Below are 23,348 nucleotides of genomic sequence, written 5' to 3'. Positions count from 1 at the left end.
GCCAGCCTTCCTGTGGTTCTGGACGATGTCCATTTTGCCTTTTAGTTGTATTTTTGAAGTGGTTGTGCGAGGCAGCAGTTTCAGGTGTTTACCTATGCTGCCATCTTGGTTTCTCTCCTGATCCTCCTTTCTTAAGTCAATTGTGCCATGTAACATAACCTAATATGGAGTAAGATCCATCATATACAGTCTTGGAGATTATTCAGGGCATATACACTGTGGTGTGTGGATCTTGGGGGCAATTTTAGGATTCTGCCTATCATTGATTATATCAGTGTTCACAGAATATCACTGTGAAAAATCTACAGTGGATACATCCTTAATAGAGTCCTATTAGGAAGGAAAATGAGATGCTCCATCTAGTCTCATGTTTCAGAGGGCCATTTATTGATAGCTTCAGTATGAATTTTCATGATAAGAAGATAGCATATTATTTCCTGAGTAGTCCTATGACTTTATGAATGACATAGGGTATTTTAAAAATATATTTTTATTGATTTCAGGGAGGAAGAGAGAGGAGGAGTGAGATAGAAACATCAATGATGAGAATCATTGATCAGCTGCCTCCTGCACACCCACTACTGGGAACCAAGCCCACAACCTGGGCATGTGCCCTGACTGGGAATTGAACCGTGACCTCCTGGTTCATAGGTCATTGACGCTCAACTACTGAGCCACTCTGGCCAGGAGACATAGGGTATTTTTAACCTATTTTATTTTATATCTGTCTTGGAAAAGGTGATTCAGCTTTCCTTAGATAAAATATTCTATGGTAAAAATAACAAAAATATCATTTCAGGATAAGTAAAATCTTTGTGTAATTTGGATAGAAACTTAAATGGGTTTTGTTTATTAATTAAACTATATCACCCATATAGAATACCTAGTTGAGTTCCTCCACATCTGGAATTTTGTGACCATGATTCTACTAAAGGACTAAGCTTTGGAACAATAGACCATACTGGGGCTTTTCACCAATAGAAATTAAGCATAGTCCTGTGATGTACCATCCAAGAATTAAATAATGGCAATTAGTTCAAGGCCTTAGTATACGTGTTCACTGTGTCAAATGTATCAGAAATCATCCTTTCAACTTGAAATTGTTCCAAGTTTAATCAAATTTGGATAAAATCTGTGTACATTTTATTACTTTTAATTTTGTATTATGTTAATATAAAGCAATATTTGGGAAATTCAGAAGTAAAACAGAGAAAAAAGAAAAAAATATATAATTTCATGTAAATTTATTTAAAACACAACTTTCACATTAGGGAGACCTAAGCATAACTATCAGCCAAATCCACCAATTAGGCAAGTAACTTAATCTCTTTAAAACTCATATTTCTCATTTTTATAATTTAAATACAGTAATGTTGCATGATAGTTTATTCAAAAACATTTTAAAAACCTAAAAATATCTGAATCCTGCTAGGCTCTAAGGACATAGCTATGCATTATGAATATTTTTGGATACTCATGGTTTATGAACAAAACAGATAAATCATTTTTATAAAATGTATTATGTAACAAAGAATGTGTTAGGATAAATGCAATAATATGTAAAAGTGCTTATCCCATTGCCTAGTGTGGATACTTAAAACATTTATTGCTTTCTTCCTTACCTTTTTCCTGCCTGATCTTACTGCCATCATAACTATGATTCTGGAAAAGGAAGTTCAGAAGCATCTTGTTGCTAATGGTCTATTCTAGAAAATAGCAGCATGACAAATTAAATGTTGCTGAGGAAGTGAGTTTGTGTGAGGAACTGAATTTCCTGGTCAATCCTGCTAGAACTTTGCCATTCAGCAAAATGAGGCTGGTGATTTCATTCCAAAGATCAAGCTGCAGCAATTTTCATCATGAATGTTACCCAATCATTGAAAAATTGGCAACATTCATTCAACAGATGTCAAAGTCTTTCTTGAAGGAAGGTTCTCACAATTGACAAGCTGATGCTAAGACTGCTGACAGTAAGGTGAAAGATGGTGATGATCTGATTAATAAAAAGTACTTCAGTCATAGCTTCAAGTTTATAAAAGGATTTGCAAATATCTTCTCTTCTGTTCCCGCTAACACCACTGATATAAAATGGGAACCCCCTCCTTTTGTCTGTAGATGGTTTTATGCTACTTTATATAGATTATCCATAGCATTTTGTGAACTTAAAATAAAACAAAGATGAAGCAGCTTGCATACTCATATGTTGCCAATAGAGTGGAAAGGACCAGAGAGGACAGTGAATGCATGGAGACATTTAAAGTATCCTAGAGCTGTAGCTTTTCCTGGGTCTTGACTTTGGCTGAATCTTTGAATATCATTTAGCCATCTCAAAGTCTTTCTGGAAGTTGAGCTGCTAATCACTGCTCTAGATGTTGGGAAGAAGTGTGTTTATGGAATACTGTGCATCCTGTGAATGAACTATGATAGGAACAAGAATTATTGACATTTTGAAATAGTTTATTGGTATTACTCTGGCTTTGTGTCTACTAAATATGATCATTATAATCCAAAGAAAAAAATAAAATACAACCTCTGTCTCTCATCTTTTCACTCAAATAGAACTCAGTATTTCGTGACAGGGCCACTTTGAGAGGAACATCTATCACAGGTTTTTCATATAAAACTTTAGCTAATTGATACAAGATAGCGATGATCATTGATTTTTGTACCCACCGATTCCTGAGTAGTTTCTATTCAGCGCATAACTCCCCGAATAGTATTTAGTTGCCCATGTTTTCCTCTTTGTCTCCTTCACTTTGGATTGACAGTTTGTAGACACATGGCAGCAGATCTTTCCGACACATTGGTGGTGCAGAATGAGCCATCTTCTTACATGTCAGTGATTCCCTGTGAAACAATTAGAGCTTAGTGAACAGTAACTGAGTGAGGAGGCAAAGCACTCAGAGAAGGAGGGAATTTCATGGAAAGGATTATGGAAAGGATTATGTAGCAAAACAAGGCCAAACTGCACCGTGGTTTGTTTTCCTCTTCCTAGCATTCCTCTTCAATCCGCAGAGGAGGCAGTTAGTTACCAGTTGCTGGCATTAGGACGGGGCACATCGTCCTGGGTCAAACACGCTGCAGTTTACAAATCCAGCAGCAGATTGCAGTGCTCTGCAGTCCAGCCAGACCTGCAGAGCCTGTGTAGTCATGTGCCCTGTTACAGCTCAAACGCCAAACTGGGGATGTGCCCCTAGTGGGGCATTTAGGGCAAAAGTAACAAAAGCGTTTCCTGTCTCAAAACAGATGGCCCTTCCACAGTGCTGCTTATAGAACACAGACCTGTTTTGAGTGAGGGGAAGCTGAAGCCGGTCCTCACAGCATCATTAAATCTGGTTTTCTGTGATATTTAGCCTGTGCAAGGACCCTGATGAGATATCTAATTTTCTCCTGAACTGCTATATACATGGATATCATCTTAGTGTGACACATGAAAAGGCTCCTTCAGTACTTTTTTTTTTTTTAGATGCATGGAAATATTTAAGAAACAACTAATCAATGAACATCATCACCAGGAGATTATTGTTTGGTCATATTAACAAAAACTCCCTTTGTGATTTTGCAGCCACGACAGCCCAATCCTGACTGGCGTTACTCTGCCTCCCTGAGAGCAGGAATGCACAGGTATGTATTTTTCTCCTTCCTTCACTCAGTGGTAACTTGAACTTTGTATGGCTCAGATAAACTATGTCTCCGGAAGCAGCTGTCAAAACTAGGAAGCTTTAGACACTCTGCCAGGGGAATGCAATTATTTTTCTCTGTGTCTATTCCTTGAAACATTGGAAGTGGTCAGTGCCAAATGCTTCTCAAGTGCTGGCAAATGTCTTCTGTAAAATTGCAGACAGGCTGCTGTATACATTCTCTCATTAGAATTTCTATGAGGAAGTAATTCCAACTCCTTTATCCCTTCTCCATCTATACTTTCTCCTTTTCCTTCTTTTTCTTTTTTTTTAATCCTTACCTGAGGATCTGGTGTGTGTGTGTGTGTGTGTGTGCTTTATTTTATTTTATTTTTTAGAGAGAGAGGAAGGGAGAGGGAGAGAGAGAAAAACAAAACAAAACAAAACATCAATGTAAGAGAGAAACATTGATTGGTTGCCTCCTATACGTGCCCCAACTGAGGATTAAACTTGCAACCTGGGTATGTACTCCGACTGGGAATCAAACCCACAACCTTTTGTTGTACAGGATGACGCTCCAACCATGAGCCACCCAGCCAGGGCTCTGTCCCCTTGTAAAAGTTTGTAATAATACTAATATGTTTCGACTTGAGTACTTTGTGTAATATATGTGTACATGTTGTCTACCTTGATTTGCTATTGCACATTGATAGTTATGGTCTGTCAGCCACAATAATTGATAATTATTCTTAGTCATGTTCACCCCTATTAGATAGAGTCTTTTTATCTTTTCCATCTTGTTGCTATCTTATGGCCATCAATGGCTTGGGCTCTTACGAGGATGAGCCATGTGAAGGGCCTTTATTAAATATCTGGAGACCAAATCTAGCTTACTTTATATTAATCTAGAGTAATATTATTACTCTGAGACTCAGATTAAATATAATGTTGCTTTCTCTATTTTGTCTCTTTGACAGTAATTGATTAACAACCATTATTACCAGAGCTGATGTAGTATCTATGCCATGGGGCCAAGTAAAAGATTCATTATTTGTGAGTGTCTTTGGAAACCAAATGGGGAGGGCCAAGAAACCAATGACCACTGCCACCAAAGGGATTTTGTTTTAAAGAAGAAATAAACTTCAAACTTAAGCCCTTCAAAATATCTGGGCAACATTTTTTTAAAAATATTTTTTTATTTGATTTCCTGAAGAAAGGGAGAGGGAGAGAGAGAGAGAAACATCCATGATGAGAGAGAATCATTCATTGATCGGCTGCCTCCTGCACACCCCACACTGAGGATTAAGACCGCAACCTGGGCATATGCCCTGACCTGAAATCGAACCAGTGACCTCTTGATTCCTGCGTCAGTGCTCAACCACTGGGCCACACCTGGCTGGGCTGGGCAACTGTTTTTTGTTTGTTTGTTTTTTTAGGTCATAGAGCCTTATTTGTTTATTTTGTTAATCCTCACCTGAGGATATTTTCCATCAATTTTTAGAGAGAGTGGAAGGAAGGGAGAGAGAGAGAGAGAAAGAAACATCACTGTGAGAGACACATGGATTGGTTGCCTCCCATACTGGCCCCAGACCAGGGCCAGGGATCAAGCCTGCAACTGAGGTACATGCCCTTGACTGGGATTGAACCTAGGACCCTTGGGTCCGCAGGCTGATGCTCTATCCACTAAGCCAAACCAGCTAGGGCTGGGCAACAATTTTTTTTTTTTTATTGATTTCAGAGAGGATGGGAGAGGAAGAGAGAGATAGAAACACCAATGATGAGAGAGAATCATCAATTGGCTGCCTCCTTCATGCCCCACACGGGGGATCAAGCCCAAAACCCAGGCATGTGCTCTGACCAGGAATTGAACTGTGACCTCTTGGTTCATAGGTCGACGCTTGTGTATGTTCCCCCATGTCCCACGTGGTTCAGGGTTCAGGATCTGGAAGAGGGGCCACACACAAATGAAAGAGATGAGACAGAAAATAATTTGGAAATTGGGGGGCCAGGCGAGAGCCCATCCCAAGAGGATGGACTCCACTTTTGCTCAGGCCTTGCCATCCTTTTATTTAGTTTGGGATACACCTATAGCCCTTAGGCAGACAAGTTCCAGTAACAGACAGACTATCTTATCAGTAAGGATTTACATGACTATCTGGTGGGGAAGTTGCTTCAGCTACCATTGTCTGGACTAAACAGTGGTGCACAGCTCTGACCTTTGCCAGGGCTTCAAGGTCACCAGCATTCTGGGCTCCTTGTCCACACCTCTCTGCTAGAGAAGACAATAGGCGGTTTCCCACATCTCCCCCTTTTCTTTTCCTTAAAAAATCTTGAAAAATGAATGCTGCCCAAAAGGGTTTGAATCCTTTTAAGACTCTTCATTTCACATCTGCAAACTAGAAATAAACATGAGAACAAAAATGATACAAGCAATAGTGACATATGCTGAGAGGCAAATGTCATGTCCTTTTAAAATTGCTGCCAGGCATCCAAGGAATCAGTCTGTTGTAAGTTTCTTTCTGGGCCAACAGTTTTTTGTGTCCCAATTTCAATGTCCAACAGTTCCTTATGTGTACATGCCAGTAATGATATGCTAGCTCAGGATGGTGGGCAAACGGTGGCAGTGCAGGTCTGACCTCTGGCTTGGTCCTGGGCAACCTGTCGCAACACACAGCTGCTGTTAGTATGGCAAGGCGTCTTCACCATCTCCCATCTCTGGACTGTTTCTCCTCTTGTCTTCGTGGCTGGAGCAATCTGGTCAGTTGCTCTCTGGGATCCCTTATTGCAGGAATCCACATGGGCTTAGAGGAGTTTTCTGGAAATATACAAACATATTCTCGACCAAAGGTTAATAAAAGATTCTTTTCTATAAACTAGACATGGGATCCTTTCTTTTCATTGTGCCCAAACCATTTTCCTTTGGCTTATTTTGACACCATGTTTGTTTTCATGGGTGTCTTGTCTTTAGCTTTACAAGTGAAAAATAATTTTTAAAGTAAAAAATTTTCTTGATGTAATTTACTCACAGGGGATTGTTACACTATCCCTCTTCTTTTTTGATTTAAATAATATTAAAAGGCTTTTGGAAATTTTGCAATGCAGTCTTGATAACTTTTTAATTTTAATTTTCTGCACAGAAATATGACTGCTTTGGATTCATTGCATGTTAAGCAAGTTTACTATGAGATAAACCATTAGTAAAAAAATTAGTTAATGCTTCAGGAACAGTTTCCTTCCCAGTACAACAAAGCTTTTATGAATATTCATTTATTTTAATTAGCCAATTTAAATAAATCTAAAATAAGGTTTATTTTTTAACTTTACTTGTCCTAAGTTATGGACAGTAAATGACATTAATTAAATTTTGTCTATTAATCTTTTTTTTTTTTTAATATATTTTATTGATTTTTTACAGAGAGGAAGGGAGAGAGATAGAGAGTTAGAAACATCGATGAGAGAGAAACATCGATCAGCTGCCTCCTGCACATCTCCTACTGGGGATGTGCCCGCAACCCAGGTACATGCCCTTGACCGGAATCGAACCTGGGACCTTTCAGTCCGCAAGCCGACGCTCTATCCACTGAGCCAAACTGGTTTCGGCTGTCTATTAATCTTTGGGTAACTTTGTTTTACATAAACTTTGTTTACGGAGGCAAAAACACAAATTACTGCCCTGACCGGTTTGGCTCAGTGGATAGAGTGTTGGCCTGCGGACTGAAGGGTCCCAGGTTTGATTCCGGTCAAGGGCATGTACCTGGGTTGCGGGCACATCCCCAGTAGGGGGCGTGCAGGAGGCAGCTGATCGATGTTTCTCTCTCATCGATGTTTCTCTCTATCCCTCTCCCTTCCTCTCTGTAAAAAAATCAATAAAATATATTTAAAAACAAAACAAAACACAAATTACTTTAGCTTATGAGGCCCAATATATTGATTTTTAATTACAGTTAGACATCTGAAGGAAACCTCTTTTTATTTCCTTCCAGACACTTTTCTTTCTTTTTTACACCAAGCAACAAATGTAATAAACTTGGTTGCTTTTTGAGATTTTAACAAATACTGCCACAAAGCCATATATTTCAAGTGATTTTTCTTTTATGGTGACTGTAATTACTGTCAGGTTTAGTATTTTAACAATAATCTTTAGTTTACCCTGTAAATATTAGCAATTATATTTTTAAAGAGTATCCCCTTTGGCTTATTTGCATATACAGAGGGATTATGGGAGGTTTCAGTAATTTTCCTAAACTTTACTTGGATTCAATTATGATTTCAGCATATAAAGAATAAATAATATGTAAAATTTTAAAATGAGGCACATGGCTTATTGCAAGCAGTGTATTGAGCATTGAAAATAATTCATAAACTCCCAATCTGTGAAATGCAAATACACAGAGTATCACTGGCAGATGCCCCCACGGGGGATCCTGACTCTTGGCTTGCCTGGTGTCCCTGACTGGACACATGCTACCCTACCTGAAAGTTTCCTGTTTGAACTTGGCTCTGAAACTTTGCAAGTTCCTTTCTGAAGCAGAGTGCCTTAACGCACGTGACCTGTCCTTTGCTCTTGATTGGAGCTCAGGCGCACGGTCTTTCTCAATTGGCTAATTCAAAGGGAAGGGTTGGCCTTTGCTGTTTCAAGATGGCGGCCCCCAGGGGAGCGGTAAGCCATGTGGCCAGTATGGCGACTGCCAAATCAGGCAGTCCAAAATGGCAGCTGTCTAAACTGTTCTTTGACAGAAAAGATTATTTGTTTATCCTCACAATAAACAAGAGAAGAGCAAACCAAAATCTCTAAGAGATAGATAGCCAACATTATATTGCAGACAAACAGAAATCTCACTAGTTGTTTCTGGTGGCTGAACCCTGAGAGGGAGAGCAAGAAGAGCCCCCAAGATTAAGAATTTTTGGCAGCTGCTGGGACTTTCTTGTAATCTCTCTCACGCTTTCAACCCCACCACACACAGCTAGGCTTCCCCAAAGCGGGACTTGCCTCTTCTTCTTTTTTTTTTTTTTTTCTGCGAGAGCGCCAGCTATCCTGAGGGAAACTTCGGAGGGAACCAGCTACTAGATGGTTCGATTAGTCTTTCGCCCCTATACCCAGGTCGGACGACCGATTTGCACGTCAGGACCGCTACGGACCTCCACCAGAGTTTCCTCTGGCTTCGCCCTGCCCAGGCATAGTTCACCATCTTTCGGGTCCTAACACGTGCGCTCATGCTCCACCTCCCCGGCGCGGCGGGCGAGACGGGCCGGTGGTGCGCCCTCGGCGGACTGGAGAGGCCTCGGGATCCCACCTCGGCCCTGGCGGGCCTTCACCTTCATTGCGCCATGGCGGGCCTCTTCTTTAAATAATTTGAACAACAACAAAGAGACACAAAAACATCAACACTCTTATACAGGTGTGCAGAATACACTAAAAGTTTACACCAGAGAATGTCCAGCATTAAAAATTACCAAAGCAGTGTCTTTTATCCCTGGTTCAGGAACTGCCTCTCTCTAGAATTTCAGTATATTCCCAATCAACTATTCAAAAATAAAAATGGGCTGGGGTCTTTTAAAATTCCATCTGAAAAATTTGGCTGTATTTAAGAAATATATTGTTACTTTATTTTGCCCTTCTTAGAGGCCAAAACCTTCATAACATTTAAAATATAAGTAAACTATAGTTATTAATTTTTATTTGAGAAAGCTTTCCATGCAATTTCAAGTATATTAAATCGGCTAAATTCAAAAATATTTCCTTTAAAAAGAGAGAACAAATTCTTTGAATCACTCTGGGCCCTTGGAATTTTCCAAAAATCATCCCTTGGTTATAGCCTTGAAATTTAACTTGGAAAGACCATCAAATATATTTTAAGCTGAATTCTGCCCCATTAGCCTGGCTAGAAAGACACGTTCCCACTCTACTTACAGATTGCAAATTCTGCAGCTGATCATGGGCTTTGCGTGCGGTGAAATATCTCCCCACCTATACAGTGTGCCCACCTATCTGGTGAATTCTCCCCCATCTATACGGTGAATCTTCGTTTTTTCACTCTAGACGAAGTCTTCTCTTCCAGATGTCCCGTTGAGGCGCCAGATGTGAATGTTCCCCCACATCCCAAGTAGTTCAGGGTTCAGGATCTGGAAGAGGGAGCGCACACAAATGAAAGAGTCGAGACAGAAAATAACTTGGAAATTGGGGGGCCAGGCGAGAGCCCATCCCAAGAGAATGGACTCCGCTTTTGTTCAGGCTTTGCCATCCTTTTATTTAGTTTGGGATACACCTATAGCCCTTAGGCAGGCAAGTTCCAGTAACAGACAGACTATCTTATCAGTAAGGATTTACATGACTATCTGGTGGGGAAGTTGCTTCAGCTACCATTGTCTGGACTAAACAGTGGGTGCGCAGCTCTGACCTTTGCCAGGGCTTTAAGGGTCACCAGCATTCTGGGCTCCTTGTCCACACCTCTCTGCTAGAGAAGACAATAGGCGGTTTCCCACAGACGCTCAACCACTGAACCATGCTGACTGGGCTCTGGGCAACTCTTAAGTTGATCTTCACCAAACCTAGATCGATTTTTAAAGACAGAGCATGCAAAGTATATGTTGAGTTAATGAAAAATTAGTTTTAGTCTATTAAAAATGCATTAAATTAAAATAAATTAATATATTCTTAAGCATAACATTAAAGATTGAGCAGAAATTTTACTGGCTGCCATTTCTGAATGAGAAGCAATGAGTGAAGGGCTGAACATTGGCAGTTGACTTGGTGAGATGTTACATTGGAACCTGGGTCATAATTTTAGGCCCAAAACATTTATGCAGAGGCCATAGAGTGATATCAGAAGGATTTTTTGTGTTTGTTAGAGACCAGCTATGCTTTTGCCTACATCTGAGCTATTGTGTTGGAGCTACGCAACAGGAAAAAGCATGGTTTACCATACGAACTCTTTCCCTATTGAATTAGTGCTTTACTTCAAAAGTACCAAGTGATGAGATACACTTGAAAAGTTACACTTAAATTGAAATACTAAAACATATCACACCCTTATCCCATTTTTAAATGGAAAAAAGTCAAATATGCTCCTATTCAGGTTTCAATTAAGATATAGATTTAAGTAGGATGAAAATGAAATAAAGCTAAATGTAAGTTTTTACTCACAATGTAGTACATTAACCATATATTAGAATTATGCATCTTTTTTATACATGTGCTTGGCTTCTTGGCCTTTCCAGCTTCAGGCATCATGTTACTATTCCTTTGAAAATTCTGCTTTGAGCTGAGCTGGCTCTAGGGTAGTTACATCTTCAGAATGAATCTGATTGAACCCATATAACTTAAATCCAGGAACACCTGAAGGATATTAATATTTGGAAAAAAAGAGAAGATTCTAAGGTGTAGATGAAGGGAATAATAGCAACAGGTCAGAGCCTAATAATTGATTTTCCAAAGAGTAAGAGAATATTAAATTTGTAGATGCCCTTCTCCCACATAGTTCAAGTTTGCCTGTTCTGTTGCCTCATATAACCCCTTCAAAAGGTAGTGTAAGTTTAATTTAGCAACTTAACATGCAAAATTAATGAATGTCTAGTTTAAAAGAGTCCTCTAATATTGGTGAGGATTTTCTTGGATGATATTTACCCTTAGGGTCCCATTTGTTCCTTTCTTTCTTCACTCATCCTACTAATATTTGAAAGTCTAATATGTGCTAGCATTAGATATATACAAATGACTACACTGTTCTCTCCACTCTTGAGCAGTTTATGCTCTATTTCCACTTGCTTCTAATAGTCTCCCAGTTCATGTCTCACTCCTTGCCATATTTCAGGCTGAATTGATCTCTTCTGAACTGGGACCCATGAGTGGTGGTGTTAAGCTTCCTCTAGTCCCTAAATGTAGGTTGGGTCATCTATGAATGAATGATACAGAAAGAGCCTGGCCAGATTGGCTCAGTGGTTGAGCGTTGACTTATGAACTAGGAGATCACGGTTCAATTCCCAGGCAGGGCACATACCTGGGTTGCTGGGCTCCATCCCCAGTGGGGAGCATGCAAGAGGCAGACAATTAATGATTCTTTCTCATTATTGATGTTTCTATTTCTCTTTTCCTTTCCCTTCCTCTCTAAAATCAACAAAAACATTTTTTAAAAGATACAGAAAGGGTAAAACAGAATATAAGGTTAAGAATTAATTGGGTAGCCCTAGCTGGTTTGGCTCAGTTGATAGAGCATCAGCCTGTGGACTAAAGGGTTCCAGGTTCCATTTCAGTCAAGGGCACATGACTGGGCTGTGGGCTCGATCCCCAGTTGGGGGTGTTCAGGAGGCAGCCGGTCAATGATTCTCTCTCATCATTGATGTTTATATGTTTCTATCTCTCTCTCCCTCTCTCTTCCTCTCTTAAATCAATAAACATATATTTTTAAAAAGAAGAAGAAAAGTAATTCATTAAAAAAAAGAATTAATTGGGTAGCCAAACTGGAACAATATTACACTTATCAGCAAATAATTTTTGTGTGCTTTCCTCTTTGTGAACAATGAAAATACATCCTGCATATCAGATATTTACATTACAATTCATAACAGTAGCAAAATTACAGTTATGAAGTAGCAACGAAGATAATTTTATGGTTGGGGGTCACCACAACATGAGGAACTGTATTAAAGGGTCCCGGCATTAGGAAGGTTGAGAACCACTGCTATAGAGAATTCAGAAACAAGAGAACCAGCAAGAGAGGCTTGGGGGCTTTTGAGAACAAGCTCTCCTCATCTGCTTCAGCATTAAGATGTTAAAACAGCATTAGCCCTCCGATGGGTTTCCAGTTAGATTAAATGAAGACCATGGCATTGATGAAGACCAAAATTGCCATAAAAGTAAAACATGCTTAGTGCCTAAATATAGCAGGCAGTAAGTCAGCAATGCTTTTGCAGTTTCTGCAAGGTGATTGCTCAGCAGTAATTGCTTCTGTTCGAGCATGAGTAGAATGTGTTAGCTGCAGCCCTGTCTCCAGAGATGTATAAGCACTTTCTGAGGGTGTAATGAGATTTGGAAAGGCATTTGTGGTCTAATTGTTATTTGGGTCTATGTGTTTACTCAGCTCCGTGCACCTGGAGGAGGCTGGCATTCTACGGGCTGGACCAGGAGGATCTGATCAGCAATGGCCAACAGTATCCAGTGCAACTCCAGGTAAAGACCCAGGGTCTCTCCCTTCTTGTTTGGGTTCTGGAAAGCGATAAGGTAACCTGTTTTTGGAAGACCAGGATTGTTAATGGCTCTCTATTTATTCTTTCTTTTCCTTACATGTATGACTTCCTTACATACATGGTTATTTCGATTTTCTACTTAATGTCCTTCAGGAGTTAAAAACAGATAATATAAGTGTGCTCGCATGTGTGTGTGTGTGTGTGTGTGTGTGTGTGTGTGATTTTCTAAAATAATCAGGTAACTTTCAAATGTTTAGCTTCTCCAAGTTTCACAGAAATTTGGTGGCTTCATGCGCAAAAATGACACTGGGAGCAAAGATCTTTTGGTTGAAGACAATGGAAACCCATTCAAAGTAGTGAGCAAAAGGGAGATGATAGATAGGTAGGTAGGTAGGTAGGTAGATAGATAGATAGATGGAATGGGGTTTTTCATGAAAGTAGAAAGTTATCACAACCAAGGCACCACTCTCTGACTTAAAGTCAAAGTCGGATCTGCTTCTTTCTGCACAACTACATCATTCTGTAGACTGACCTTTCCTGCCTTAACATACAATACACATTACCAGACATGACTGCCTCATAGTTTCTTAGTTCAGAGGACCAATGGAGACAAATTCCTAATTTGCATTTTCAAGAAAAAGGATCTGCCAGGTTGAATCAAGTCACATTTCCTTAGTTTCCTTATTCTTACCCAATCACTAAAGCAGTGTTACATAATTAAAAGATGGCTTTGGAGGCTCATTCCTGCGGTAGTTTTCAGAAAGGAAGGGTTATGGAGATTGCAAATAGTGTCTTCCATCATCCTCTATGAATAGAACATCATGGTGATGATAATAGTTAATAAATTATTGAGCCATATATACCCAGACTCTGTGCCAAGCACATTACATGTGTGATTTCATTTATTTGTCATGACAATCTTGCAGGGGATTTAGTATATTGATTTCACATATGAGAAACTAGAGACACAGTGAGGTTAAGAAACATACCCAGGTTCATGTGGCAGAAGTAGAATCCAACCCAAGTGTGTCTTGCTTCATAGCCAAGTGTATCTAGCACTTATATTCAGAGCATGGCTGGCTTGCAAAAATTTATCCAAATTCAAATACATACTCACATACATAATAGATGACATAAGTTTGTGTGTAAAAAGTACTTTCCAAAAATACTCAGATGCCTTTCAAATGATTAAGCTATCTAAGTAACATGTACAGTTAAGGGCCCATTTTTGCTGGCAACTCTAAGGCCTTTCATTGATTCTAATCAGCCAGCATTTGCTATTTATGAATGCTGCATAATTTAACTAAAAGTCACATTTGTCAAAAAAACAAATGCACAAGTTAAAGCAATTCATTAGAGAGCTAATATTGCCAGATGGCAAGAGAGCATTCATTGACAAATCTGTAGCCCCAATGCCAATGATGGAGTGAAGAAGTGATGGATGAGCAGGTGGGTTTAGACTGCCAAGTGTTTCAGGATAGGGAGGCCTCTGGAAAGGTGAGAACTACCCAATCAAAGCAGCCACTTGAAGTCATGCCCTGCTACCTTCATGTCAGGGCTTTTCTTGTTCTCATAGATCAGACTGGTGAGCCAAGAACTAACTTTGAATACATTCTTCCTTTCATTGATGATGCTGGTGGATGTATATGCCTAGGCAAATGTGAAATAGGGACTGTGTACTGATGATTTCATTTGCATATGGCTCAGGTCTCTCCTTCAGATTCAAAAGAATTTTAGGAACCCATCTTCTTGCCAGAAGATAGGGAAGGAGTTTCCATTTCTCTCCTTCCCTACTGTCCCAATCCCTCTTGTGTAATCCCTTTTCTCCAGGACTGTGCTTAGCTGCTGACTCATAAGTCACAGTCCTCATGGACTGAGCTGGACAGAGCTTGCATCTCCCAGGTACTCCATGGGTGACCTAACCATACTTTTCAACATCCCTCCATACCAAAGATCTAAGTTAAAGAGATATTCCTCTGCCTTCTGCTCTGTCCTTTGGTACTCTTAGGTTTTAGGACTCAAAACATGTTTTGCACTGTTTGGAGGGACTATGGCATAAAGATTAAGATTAGGATGTGGCATCAGATCTGAATTGCACCACAATTCCAAACTTACTTGCTGGGTGAGCATAAGCAAATTGCTTAAATTCATGTTTTCCTAATTACCTATCCTTATAAATTGGGTATAAAAATAACACCTATCTTATCGAGTTGCCATGGTAAGAATAAACAGCTGAATATAGTGCTTGACATATAATATTAATAGATGTCTAACCTTTTTACTCCTTTTTTTCTGGGATACTTTTGAGCAATCTGTGATGTGGCTGGACTTGGCTGATAACCTGGTAGCCAGAATTCAATAGTTCTCATTCCTAGGCCCAGAAACAGACACTCTGTAGTTTTTGGGATCATCCTGACATCTATACAGTCCATTCATCCCTAGCCACCCTCGTGGGGATGAAATGAGAGGGATTTATTAATTCTGCCCAAAGAAAAGGAAAATGGCCCTGACCGGTTTGGCTCAGCGGATAGACTAGAGCAGCCGTGGGCAAACTACGGCCTGCGGGCCGGATCCGGCCCGTTTGAAATGAATAAAACTAAAAAAAAAAAAAAAAGACCATACCCTTTTATGTAATGATGTTTACTTTGAATTTATATTAGTTCACACAAACACTCCATCCATGCTTTTGTTCCGGCCCTCCGGTCCAGTTTAAGAACCCATTGTGGCCCTCGAGTCAAAAAGTTTGCCCACCCCTGGACTAGAGCATCGGCCTGTGGACTCAGGGGTCCCAGTTTGGTTCCGGTCAAGGGCATGTGCCTTGGTTGTGGGTACATTCCCAGTGGGGAGTGTGCAGGAGGCAGCTGATCGATGTTCCTCTCTCATCGATGTTTCTAACTCTCTATCCCTCTCCCTTCCTCTCTGTAAAAAAGAAAAAAAAAGGAAAATGCTTCAAAAAGCTTGGTTGTTTCTAGTAGAGCCTGCCTTTCTTGCTTCTGTTGTCCTTCAGTGCTTCATGATGAAGGTGCAGCTGCTTCCAGAAGGCTTCCTCCTGGTTCCTGAGTTGCCTTACACTTGTGTCTGAGACCTCATGAACCAGCATCTTCTCATAGCACACACAACAGCTGCAGGCATGGCATTAAGGGAGAGGGACCTGCTGTGCTGGGATCCTCACTCACATGTGTTCCTTGCAGTTGTTTTTCCTCCGCTGATGAATTACTTTGCTTTGTCTCTAAACTGCTCATTTATTTACGGAGTCCACAAAAGCCCTGCTCTGAAGGGATCAATGGGGACATCACCAGGTGATGTTTCCTGCAAGATAAACAACTCAGGCATTAAATCCATTAATCCTGATTTCTGGCCCCTTTCTCCAGGCTCTCTGTGTAAGCAGACATGGCCCGCTGGCTTCTTACTTTTACTCAGGTTCCTGTGAGACTGAGCAGAGAAAGAAAATGGCTAAATAGGGAGTGCAGGCATATAGCTACAGTCTCTTCTCCAAGTGGAGGAATGTGTTTTGAGGAGAGGGGCATTAAAGGGCCAGTCATTCACGTTTACAACTCTAACTTTCTTAATGTGAATGCTCTGAAGAGGTTTTAATGATTACCCTCTTGTGACTAGTTCCTAGAGGAAATCCCAAGAGGTTGTAAAAACAAAACAAAAAAACACAAACGAAACTGCCCCTCCCTTCAAGAGCTGGTCTGGCTTCAGGGTGCCAGCCTACCTTGCCATCTCCCACTGGTTCATCCAGGCTCCTCTTTCTATATTTCATGGGATCTCAGGACTTACCTAAGGCAAAAGTAAATTATTTTTGGAGTGGGAGCTATTCACTATTTTCAAAAGAGCTCAGGGAATTCCCAAACACACAGTACTACCAAGGATAACTTTCTAGGTTGTCAAGTAACACCCCAGGGGATCCAGGACCGAACAGTAAAAGATTACTTAGGTAGGTGAGGCAGCTAAGGCAGTGAGGCTTAGAGAACCTTAGTTTAGAGCAGTGGTTCTCACAGGATGGTTCCCAGAGCAGCAGCTCTAACAATACCTACTGAACCAGAAATTCTCAGGGTAGGGCCCAGCCATCTATTTTAACAAGCCCTCCATGGGCTACTGATGGGCCCTAAAGTTTAAGAACTGGTCTAGAGAGTCAAGATTAAATATCCTCGAAGTTGTCTAATATCTTTGCAAGCTCAGAAACCATGCAAGGAAGCATCAGCTTAAAATTCTTGCAAGAAACAGGACGCCTTTTTCCATATCAGAGAGAGAATCACTAAGAGCTCAGGCTGTGGGTCAGAGTAACACTCCTTTGGACTCTAGTTCTGCCACTCAGCAGTTGTATGTCCCTGGGACCATTACTTTTTTTTTTTAATTTTTATTCCAGTTTCTTCTTCTGTAAAATAGAGATAATAGCCTTGTCTGCTTTATAGGGTTGTTGCAAGAATTAAATGAGATAATACACACATATTATAGAGCCTAGTAAATGGTAACTATATCAATGATTTTTCAAGGTACAAGTCTATCCTTTAGCTTCAGAATGTAGGTCTGAGTTGTTCTGAGTTATTTCTGTGGAAAGGCTGTACCATACAAAATATTTTTTAAAAGCGCCTGTCTTTTTTGTGTCCTCGGGGGATGTTGTTGCCCTGGTTTGCCACATCTCTTTGCTCTGTGGAAAATGGACAGAGTTTATGTGTCCTACTTTTAAAGGGGGGTTCAGGCTCTTCATTGTCTTAGAAATTCCTACCCCTCTGAGAAAATCAACTCCCCACGGAGGGCCTCCATGGAGACTCCCTCTCTGACTCTTCCCCAGAAAGAACTCACGAGCCTTAATATTTTGGTATCTATTTAGAACTGCCAACATGCATTTTTCCACTTTGTGAGCAAGTGCGGCCTCAGGCCTCGTTTGAGAATTTGGAAATCACACTCAGCTCACTCGCTGTTCCACTAACCCGCTCACCCTCAATTTCTGTTGTCATGGCAATGATAGTCCTGGGAGGTGTGTGCATATCTTTATTAGGAAAAGAAATGAGATCAGAGATCTCTGTGGGTGGGGCAGCTCCCTCCTGCCGGCATCCTCCCTCTCACCTTGCATCTCACAGCTGAGGAAAGTTGAGCCCTTTAAGATGCCCTTTCACTGTGTGGGGTGTGGAGCGCACCATGTCTGATGGAGCTCTTGCTGTGGCTTACCTTGTGTATTCTGACTTGGCCTGGAGAGAGAGAGAGCAAGATGTTGTGCAAGGGGAATTAGAATACTCTACCTAGGAGAAGCCATGAAGCTTAAGTCTGCACTGATTCCATCTATCCACGACTTTCTTCATCTCCTTCTTAGAAGAACACTGCACCTTCAACTTTTAATGGTCATGGAGATAAACAACTGAGTGAAGACTTTCTGGTTTCTCTGAGTTTAAACATTTCTGTTTAATAAATAGATTCTGAGATAGTTCTTTTTCTCCACCCTGTAGTTCATGCACCTCCCTCATTTTTTCCTACATAAACTCTTCCAGAATGGGTAGCCCTGGCAGAATACAGTCAGGGCTGGGGCCATGATGCACAATAAATGAATTTCTTCTCTAATAGTGGTCCAAAACAGATCATGTGCCTCCTGAAAACACAGTCCTGTGTGCCCTCAGCTATATGCTTCTGGACTGAGCAGAGAAGAGCAGCAGGAACTGTTCCCTTAGGCTGCAGTTCCCTTCAAATCCCACAGATGCAGAGAAGCTGCGAAAGCAGGGTCAGGAAATGGAGACTCATTACAGTTACTTCAGTTATTATTGATCCCTCTAATGTACCACAGGAGCAGTGTAGTCTGGCCCCTGAAAACTGCAGCATGAGAAACAACTTTTGAGTATGTCTTAGAAAAAGAGTACACCTTATCCTTCTTTTGTTTAAGAGCGTTGCACGGGACAGGGGAGTTTCTGAATTACTCTTCCTTCTAGCTTTCTCTACACACCATGCTGCGCACCTGAAGTTTTAAGCCTCTCCTCAAAAAGGAAATTCAGGTTTCTCCAGGGAGGATCCTAGTGTCACAAAGGGCAAAGGAAGAGGGGTCACCAACTCTGCCACCTGACTTAGCTCAAAGATGAAAGGCTACCTGTGTGTTTGAGAGCTTTGTGAGGAAGGGGAAGAGGAAGAGGAGGGTGGAACTCTACACTTCATTCTGTAGGAAAGATTGCTTGAATTGTTGGAATTGGTGGGCTTGGAGCTCCTCTCTGGATGGTGCTTGGACAAGAAGGACCTACTTATGACCTGGATCAAGGGCAGAAGAATAGTGATAGCTTTTAATTCCTTTAAGCTTTGCAGCTGCAGCAAGTGTTGCCCTCAGCCACTTGGATTCTAGTGAACGAGAAGTGAAAGCCTGTCCCCAGCAACAGCAAGCATCTTTAATGATAAATATTTTCAGAGAAACTTGGCCCAGATTCCAAAAGAATTTGAAAAGTTCATTTTCACAGAGGCAGTCACTTTGCAGTTGAGAAGGTCGTTGCCTAATCTGGAGAAACATTTTCAGGTCAAGCACTGCTAGAGACTATGGGCCTCTAGGGAAGGGTCATAGAAGAGAGCTCATTGCCTAGAAGCCTGGAAGTAAGCATGTGGATTGGAGAGGAGCCTCTCTCTGCCTCAGCACTTGGAGCTTGTCACCCACGGTCAAAAAAAGGAGGGGAGCAGAGATTGATGCCATTCCAGATATCAGAGACTTCAAGAGCTTCCTCAGCTGCTGCTGGAAGTCTACTTTCAAGGGAACAGACTATCAGGGGTGGGCAAACTTTTTGACTCGAGGGCCACAATGGGTTCTTAAACTGGACCGGAGGGCCGGAACAAAAGCATGGATGGAGTGTTTGTGTGAACTAATATAAATTCAAAGTAAACATCATTACATAAAAGGGTACGGTCTTTTTTTTTTTTTAGTTTTATTCATTTCAAACGGGCCGTATCTGGCCCGCGGGCCGTATCTGGCCCGCGGGCCGTAGTTTGCCCATGGCTGGACTAGGTAAAGGATAGGAGATGGCAGGCTCAAGGGTGGCAATACCAAAGGAAATAAGGGGGAAAAGGATGTTTGTGCTGGTATTAAAACAAGAAGTTGAGAGCTTTGTAGAAGTCATATTCAAAATGTATAACTCTGAAAGGTTTAGGAATTTTAAGGAACCAAATTTGGAATCACAAGAGAACAGGAATGTTGAAAAGTTTACTGATACTAGGGCTGTGTCCTTTGACTGCTGAATCCCAAATGGGGCACCCTGAGCCTCCAGATTACAGCTGCCACTGAATATAAAAAAACACACAACTAAACAAACTTTAAAAATATATACAGCCTGTTCTATACACAAAGTCTGAACAAACAAGTGTATTGTTGATGGTCCAAGAAAGTGTGCCAGCTGCAGCTTACTTCCAACATTGGGCCAATCCTGTGTCCAGAGCTGTTGCTCTAGGTGACACAATGGGTCAAGCTGAGTAGTGAGGTGACATTCCCCAAGTCTTCACTCTTACCCTTTTTGACCCTGCATCATAGAGATTGCGTTGCCCAAGAACACGTATCACACCTCTGTTCCCATTATCACTGGGGGTCACCTAAAGATCTGCGGCAAGCCTCAGCCAGTATGAATGATTTATGTTAGTGCACACCACATGCTGCATGTCCAAGAGTTTTAGGGGGAAGAAGAGCATCAAAAGGTAGGTAACCAGGCCAGCGCTGGACACCTTTGTGCTGGGGAGCTTGGTTTTGTATTTGATGATGAGCTATGGTATATAGAAGTTTCCTTCTCTTAGCCAATGCCTGTTAGCAAGGGTGTGTGTGTGTGTGTGTGTGTGTGTGTGTGTGTGTGTGTGTGTGATTGGGACAGTCTTTGTTGTTGAAATTTCAGAGTCTTTAAATCCTGTGCTTAAAATCCTGTGCTCCCTGGATTTTAGAAATAGTCTTTTAGACTATTGTTGATGATCCAAGAAAATTTGATCATCAACAAATAGTCTCTTGCTGACTCCGACTCTTCTTGAGAAAGAAAGACTTAATAATAGCTACTATTTATTGAGAACTGTAATAATGCACATTACATGCATTGCCTATTTAAATAAGAGAGAAGTATATTATTGTTCTCATGTTTCAGATAAGAAAATTGAAGCTCAGGAATTAAGTGACTTCTCTACAGTCACACAATTAGTGTTTTTTTGGTCATCATTATATTTCCAATATCAAGTAAGATGTGTAGCACATAATGGTGCTTAATAAATATTTGTTGATGAATACAATGGCAAAGGCAATATTTGAACGCCTGGCTCTCTGATGGTGAGCCCTATGCACTTAACTAACATACTACTGTTATTTTGTCCCATGCATCAGGTGAAAAATACTTCACTTCCAGGTACCAAAATCTATATTAGTTTCCCAGGCCTGCTGTAACAAATTACCACAAACTACATGGTTTAAAACAATATAAACTTATTATCTCATATTTCTGACTATTGGAAGTCCAAAATGGGTTTGACTGGGCTAAAATCAAGGCATAAGTAGGGCTGCATTCCTTATGGAAGTTCTAGGGGAGGATCCATTTATTTGCCTTTTCCAGTTTTAAGAGGCTGCCTACCTTTCAGGGCTCCTGGCTCCCTCCTCAATCTTCAAAGCCAACAGCAGGAGTGTCTGCAAATCTCTTGCTGACTCTGACTCTCTTTCCTCCCTCTTTCACTTATAAAGATCCTTATGATTCCACTGTGTCAGGATCAGATCTGCAAAGTCTCATTTGTCATGAAACATAACATTTTCACAAGTTCCAGGGATTAGGACACAGACATCTTTGGGGGACCATTATATTTCTACCACAAGGTCTTTCATGTTCAGGCACAGATGGATATGTGTGTCTGTGTGTAAATTTCAGTAGAGGTGAAGGTAAAATAAGGTGCGTATTAGGACTCTGAAAAGGATATAGTCAGTATGGACGAGACTTTAAATGCTTTTCGAAGGCTATTGTTAGAAGTTTGGTGGAGTCTAATTAATCACCTTGCTTTCCCTCCAAATCTTAACTAATTAAGAATAGACTCACAAAGTTCAGAATCGGGTTTATTATTGGTAAGGATAGTCTGGAGAATATGATAGGGTGTCCAACCTCCCAAATGCAAGAGAAAAGAAATGAAGAATGGCAGACCTCTCCCTTGGTGTGGAGGGAGAACTGTCCTGGTTTAATTACCAAACAGAGGCTAAGCTAGAAGAGAGAAAGAGAAAGAGAACTAGAGAAGTATGTCATGAAGGAATAGTGACTGTTGATGCTAACTTTGTTCAATCAAGAAGCACAGTCTATTTAAAGTATGATTTATGTACTTTCAACCATAAAGATTAAAAATAAATAATTTTTTAAAATGACAAAACAATAAAGTCTGATTTATGGAAATCTCCCCAATCCGATGAACAACTTTCCTTACTGGGGAGAGTAAGTAAGTGGAGCTAAAGGTAAGAGCTCCCTTCCTAACCTATCGCTACAGGATGGAAATATTGGTTTGGTGGGTATTCCCTTCTCTATGGGCAGGGGTGGAAATGTGGAGACAAGAGGGAAATGGTTCGCACTGCATTATTAAGGGATAAGAGATATTGTTCTGTCCCAGGCTTAAGAGTATTTTTCCTAAAGTTGGGGAGCAGTCAGGACAAGACAGTACTCTTTGAATCATCCACAGGCTAATCTGGAAGGATTCAATTAAAGGGCATGGCAGCTAGCAGAAAAGTTACTCTCCCCAGGGTAATGCCAGGAGACAGGGGCAACATATATTACCTGTCCGGTATGCATCTAGTATCTGTGTCTAGGTGAAAGCAGATTAAAATGTATACCCAGGACTTCCCTGAAGAAGGAAGTGCAGAGCCTGATTGGCGTGTATGTGTGTGTTGGGGGTTGTGGGAAGTGGAGCAGAGGAGGTGCTTTGTCAGTATTCCTACATCTCACTTGCTTTTCCTCAATGAGGCATCCTGTGTCAGGGTCAGGGGTGAGGGTGATTCTGGGCAAAATCTATGGATATACATGTATTCAGGATTTGTTGGTGTATTTTTTTTAGGAGCATTTTGCATAACAAACCTTTTCTCATAATAGCTATCTTCTTGAAATCCAAACAGGCTAGGCACCTCCAAAACCTAGAGCGTCTGATTAGAGACTCTCAGCAGCTCTGATTGGAGAATAAACCACCCCTCATGCCTCTGACAGTGATTAGGCCTGAGACCCATGAAAGAGCTTCCTTGGAGTTCAGGATCTCCTGCAGGCTCCTGTGTCACCAAGATGTCACTAAAACTGCTGTCCCTGTTGTCTGCAGTGAATGGGGTCCTGTTTAGTCAATGATCGGTGTCATGTCAATTTCCCTCTATTGGACCAAGTATAAATTGATTCTAAATATCTTCCTTGGTGAAATTTTTTAAGGAGGATGAGCTCTTAATAGCTCTCTTTAAATATAGGGATTCAGAGATATAAGTTATCTGCTTTGGTCCTTTCTCGCTCAGGATCACAACCTTGCCTCCAGGATGCTAGTCTTCTAAATGGTAATGATTTGAAGGACCCTATGAAGATCCTCACAAAACCCACTTCATAGGCAGGTCCC

General features: G+C 40.9%; 2 protein-coding genes across 4 annotated transcripts in view; both read left to right on the top strand.

Moving 5' to 3' along the window:
* Window positions 1-12,745, top strand: part of LOC118658050 (protocadherin alpha-10-like) — a 91,191-nt gene extending 78,446 nt beyond the window's left edge. Inside the window, 2 exon segments of the mRNA XM_036312928.1 lie at window positions 3,566-3,624; window positions 12,698-12,745. Of these exon segments, the coding sequence (XP_036168821.1) occupies window positions 3,566-3,608 (43 nt within the window). The 3' untranslated portion in view covers window positions 3,609-3,624; window positions 12,698-12,745.
* Window positions 1-23,348, top strand: part of LOC118658047 (protocadherin alpha-C2) — a 164,099-nt gene that overhangs the window by 130,852 nt on the left and 9,899 nt on the right. For all 3 annotated transcript variants that reach the window (XM_036312925.1, XM_036312926.1, XM_036312924.1), the window contains exons 2-3: window positions 3,566-3,624; window positions 12,698-12,786. In XM_036312925.1, the coding sequence (XP_036168818.1) occupies window positions 3,566-3,624; window positions 12,698-12,786 (148 nt within the window). The remainder of the gene's footprint in view (window positions 1-3,565; window positions 3,625-12,697; window positions 12,787-23,348) is intronic.

The sequence above is a fragment of the Myotis myotis genome, unplaced genomic scaffold (assembly GCF_014108235.1).
Source record: "Myotis myotis isolate mMyoMyo1 unplaced genomic scaffold, mMyoMyo1.p scaffold_m19_p_6, whole genome shotgun sequence".
Lineage (NCBI taxonomy): Eukaryota > Metazoa > Chordata > Mammalia > Chiroptera > Vespertilionidae > Myotis > Myotis myotis.
This window is presented reverse-complemented; position numbering and strand designations above follow the sequence as displayed.